Source organism: Carya illinoinensis, chromosome 2 (genome assembly GCF_018687715.1).
Source record: "Carya illinoinensis cultivar Pawnee chromosome 2, C.illinoinensisPawnee_v1, whole genome shotgun sequence".
Classification (NCBI taxonomy): Eukaryota; Viridiplantae; Streptophyta; class Magnoliopsida; order Fagales; family Juglandaceae; genus Carya; species Carya illinoinensis.
The window spans coordinates 517,164-522,227 of NC_056753.1; the positions used below are offsets into that span (position 1 = coordinate 517,164).

Below are 5,064 nucleotides of genomic sequence, written 5' to 3' on the forward strand. Positions count from 1 at the left end.
GAAAAACAAACTCCTATCACAGGCTAGAAAAGAGATATTACTCAAGGCCATCATTCAAGCTTTACCAACCTATTGCATGGGGGTTTTTAAACTACCTAAGCATCTTCTCCAAGAGTTGAACAAGATCATGAGAAATTTCTGGTGGGGCCAGCATCAAATGGAAAGGAAAACACTTTGGGTATCATGGAACCAAATGGGAAAAACAAAAGCCAAGGGAGGACTGGGATTCCGAGAATTTGAATGCTTTAATACTGCCTTGCTAGCAAAACAAGCATGGAGGATTATACAACAACCTATGTCACTGGCATCACAAGTCCTCAAAGAGAAATATTTAAAAAAAACAGATTTCTTGCAAGCAAAAATAGGGTCCAGACCATCATTCATTTGGAGAAGCATTTGCTCAGCTAGAAACCTAATTGAAAAGGGCTCGGTATGGAGGATTGGAAATGGAAAGAGCACAAACATTTGGCAACATAGATGGCTTCCTACTCCATCATCATACAAGGTTCAATCTACAAACCAGGTGCTGTCAAGGGAGGCTAAAGTAGTAACACTTATGAAACAGTCAGGCAAAGAATGGAATCATGTATTGATCAAGGAGATATTTGAAGAAAATGAGGCTGCAACAATAGTTAAGATACCAATCAGCTCCTATGGTGCAGATGACAGATTAATGTGGCTAGGAACAAAGAATGGAAATTTCAATGTGAAAAGTGCCTATCATTATCAAATGGAGTTGGAAAATACAAGTGCAGGCCAATCATCAACATGATCTCACTCTCAGAATGAAGCTTGGACAAACTGGTGGAATTTAAACATACCAAATGCAGCAAAACACTTCATGTGGAGAGCATGTCTTGAATCTCTACCCACAAGAGTGAACCTGGCCAAGAAACAAATTGTTGAATCTTCTAAATGTCCAATATGCAAATCAGAGGAGGAAAATGTGGCACATGCCTTATGGAATTGTTCTTCAGCAATGGATGTATGGAGTCAAACACAATCGGGCCTACAAAAATGTTCATTCAGGTATGCAAACTTTAGAGAATTAGTCGAAGCACTAATGTCACATTATGATCAAGATTCTTTGGAAAAGTTTGTAATAATAGCAAGGAACATATGGCATAGAAGAAATCAGTTTGTATTTGAAAATGCCTTTACTCATCCTAATGCATTAGTCAAGAAATCAAGGAAAACATTAGAAGAATATAAAGTGCTTCAGCAAAAACAAATGAAACAACATGGAAGGAATGCACAGATACAGAACAGATGGCAACCTCCACCAATAGGAGTAACCAAAATCAATTGGGATGCAAGTCTGAATGAAGATAGGGGAAGAGCAGGTTTTGGGTTAGTGGCTCGTGATCATACATGCAGTATTCTAGCTACCAAAAAGCTGTCAAAACCATGTCTAATGGATCCTCTACTAGCTGAAAGTATGGGTGGTCTATATGCAGCAGATATGGCCTATGAAATGGATTGCAGATTAGTTATATTGGAAGGGGACTCTCTAACCATTGTACAAGGAATAGAAAAACAAATAGATAGATGGGATAGGGTGGGAATGATCCTTAGTGATATAAAACATAGGCTTGTATCCTTAACTAGTTGGAGGGTCTCACATGTCAAAAGATGTGGCAATGTTCATGCCCATAATCTTGCCAAAGAAGCTGTATTAAGTCCAGGTGATGTGGTGGAAAGTGTAGACTTTTCAGCCAATTTGGCTCATGTAAATACTTGATAAGTTAATGCAAGTATAAGTTTCATTTCAAAAAAAAAAAAAAAAAAGACATCAATCTACCGTCCAAATCTCAATCAAGCATTAATTATATAGCAAGTTGATATTGTCTGTCTTACACAGATTAATTCCACACTATTGATGGGCTTTTCTTTTTTCTATTTTTTGAATTAAAGCCAAATTAGTTTAATTATAATTACATTAATAGAGAATATAATAAAGTATGTAAAAGTAATTATAAATAAAATTTTTAATATATATATATATATTATAAACATACAAACTGCATGTGTACAGCAGAATTTGAGCCATTCATGCATTCGTTTACATGTGGGAGTCAAATCTTCTTTTCGAGTTGTGGAATATTTGTTATTGTTATAAAACTATCGAAAGGAGAGAGAGAGAGAGAGAGAGAGAGAGAGAGAGAGAGAGAGAGAGAGAGAGAGAGAGAGAGAGAGAGATAGAACTCAGAGAAGTTATGAAACTTATGAATTTCTTAAAGAATTCAACGATATATATAGGCGTACAAAGGGAACTATGCAAGTTACTATGCAGTACTATGCTGGTACTGTGCATATTTACTATGCAGTACTATGCTGGCACTATGCACTGTGCGATGTCGGCCATTTACTATGCCGGTTACTATGCAGTACTATGCTGGCACTATGCACTGTGCATTTGACGGCTACCTCAAGGTGGTCATACAATTTTACAATGTTATTTTACAACACTCCCCCTTTGGATGACCACATATAATAAATATGCCTCGTTAAAACCTTGCCAAGGAAAAACCCTGTGGGAAAAAAAACCAATGGCGAAGGAAAAAGAGTACAATATTCATGTGTACCGTAAAATGCTTTAAGATTGCCTCATTAAAACCTTGCGAAGGAAAACCCAGTGGGATAAAACCTTAGCGAAGGAAAAAGAGTACAATCAGCATAAGTCTTCAAGACGTTACTCCCCCTGAAAAGTGCATGATAAAAGGTCTTCAAGTCTCCGCATTCCAATGTTCTGCACAATCTTCTTAAATGTTGCAGTTGGTAATGCTTTTGTGAATAAATCTGCCAGATTATCACTTGATCGTATCTGCTTGACTTTAATTTCACCTTTTTCTTGAAGTTCATGAGTATAAAAGAATTTAGGTGAAATATGTTTGGTTCTATCACCTTTGATATATCCTCCTCTAATTTGAGCAATACAAGCAGCATTATCTTCGTATAAAGTTGTTGGACTATCATTAATCACTGGAAGACCACACTTTTCTTGAATATGTTGGATCATTGATCTTAGCCAAATGCATTCTCGACTTGTTTCATGAATTGCAATGATCTCTGAGTGATTTGAAGATGTAGCAGATAGTGTTTGTTTGACAGATCTCCATGATATAGTAGAATTTCCATAAGTAAATACGTATCCAGTCTGAGATCTTCCTCTGTGTGGATCTGAAAGATAACCTGCATCTGCATATCCAACTAATTGTGGACTTGAACCATATTGATAAAATAATCCCATATCAACCGTACCTCGAAGGTATCGAAGGATATGTTTAATGCCATTCCAATGTCTTCGAGTTGGTGCGGAACTATATCTTGCAAGTAAATTAACTGAAAATGCAATATCAGGCCGAGTGCAATTTGCAAGATACATCAGGGCTCCAATTGCACTGAGATAAGGTATTTCAGAACCAAGAATTTCTTCATTGTCTTCACAAGGACGAAATGGATCCTTCTGCACATCAAGTGATCGAACAACCATTGGAGTACTCAGGGGATGAGCTTTGTCCATGTAAAAGTGTTTCAAGACTTTCTCTGTATAATTTGATTGATGAATGAGAATTCCATTTGGCAAATGCTCGAGCTGCAGGCCGAGACAAAATTTCGTTTTGCCAAGATCTTTCATTTCAAATTCATTCTTTAAATATGTAGCAGTTCTTCTGATCTCTTCAGGAGTTCCAACAAGATTTAGATCATCAACATAAACCGCAATAATAACAAATCCGGAGTCTGATTTCTTAATAAAAACACATGGGCATATTGGATTATTCTCAAATCCTTCTTTCAATAGATATTCGCTAAGGCGTTTATACCACATGCGTCCGGATTGTTTTAACCCATATAAAGATCTTTGAAGCTTAATAGAATACATACTTCTGGATGTACTTAGATTAGAAGCTTCAGGCATTTTATATCCTTCAGGGATTTTCATATATATGTCATGATCTAATGATCCATATAAATATGCGGTGACCACATCCATCAACTGCATATCCAATCTTTTTATAACTGCCAAACTAATCAAATATCTGAATGTGATTGCATCCATAACAGGAGAGTATGTTTCCTCATAATCAATCCCCGGTTTCTGCAGGAAACCTTGTGCAACAAGTCGTGCTTTATATCGCACAATTTCATTACTTTCATTACGTTTACGTATAAATACCCATTTATATCCAACGGGTATTACACCCTTTGGTGTTTGTATAATTGGTCCAAAGACCTCTCGCTTTGCTAACGAGTTTAATTCAGCTTCAATAGCTGATTTCCATTTTGGCCAGTCATCTCTACGTCGACATTCTTCGACAGTTCTTGGCTCAATTTCTTCATTACTTCTGGTAATGTCAAGAGCCATTTTATATGAGAATATGTTGTCGACAACAGTTTTATTTCTATTCAAAATTTCTCCTGTATTTATGAAATGTATCGAGATCTCGTTATTTTCAGGTACCTGTCCCTCTTCAAGGGAAGACATTTCATGAAATACCTCTTCAGGAGGTTTTTTCTCAGGAGATTTACTCTTTTCATGAGCATCAATTACTCTTATGGCCTGTGTTGGTATGGACTCTTCAGGAGTACCAAATTCATTTTGTATTTTCCTCTTCCGAGGAATTTTGTCCTTAGCACCAATAGGCCATCCACGCTTCAGGCGTATCTTAGACTCGCCTATTGCTATTTTGGCAACTTGTCCTTCAGGGACTGCAATCCTTGCTGGAACATTAACAGCAGGAATATATGATTTTACCACACCTTTAGTGTCAGTAAATGCATCCGGTAATTGGTTTGCAACACTTTGCAAATGAATAATCTTTTGAACCTCTAGATTACATTCTTTTGTACGAGGATCAAATTGGGAAAGAGCTTTATTTTTCCAAGTAATTTCTTGTCGTGCTTCAGGCACCGACTTCTCATTACCCATTGTTGGAAAAATGGATTCGTCAAAATGACAATCCTCAAAACGTGCCTTAAATATATCCCCTGTAAGAGACTCAAGGTATCTGATAATAGATGGAGAATCAAACCCAACATATATCCCAAGTCTACGTTGAGGGC

The 5,064-nt window shown here is 36.9% G+C and overlaps 1 protein-coding gene across 1 annotated transcript; it reads left to right on the top strand.

The window, feature by feature from the left end:
• Positions 1-841: 841 nt before the first annotated feature.
• LOC122301581 lies at positions 842-1,741 on the top strand. Its single transcript, XM_043112993.1, has one exon. The coding sequence runs from the start codon at positions 842-844 to the stop codon at positions 1,739-1,741; it is 900 nt and encodes a 299-aa protein (XP_042968927.1).
• The last annotated feature ends 3,323 nt before the right edge of the window (positions 1,742-5,064 follow it).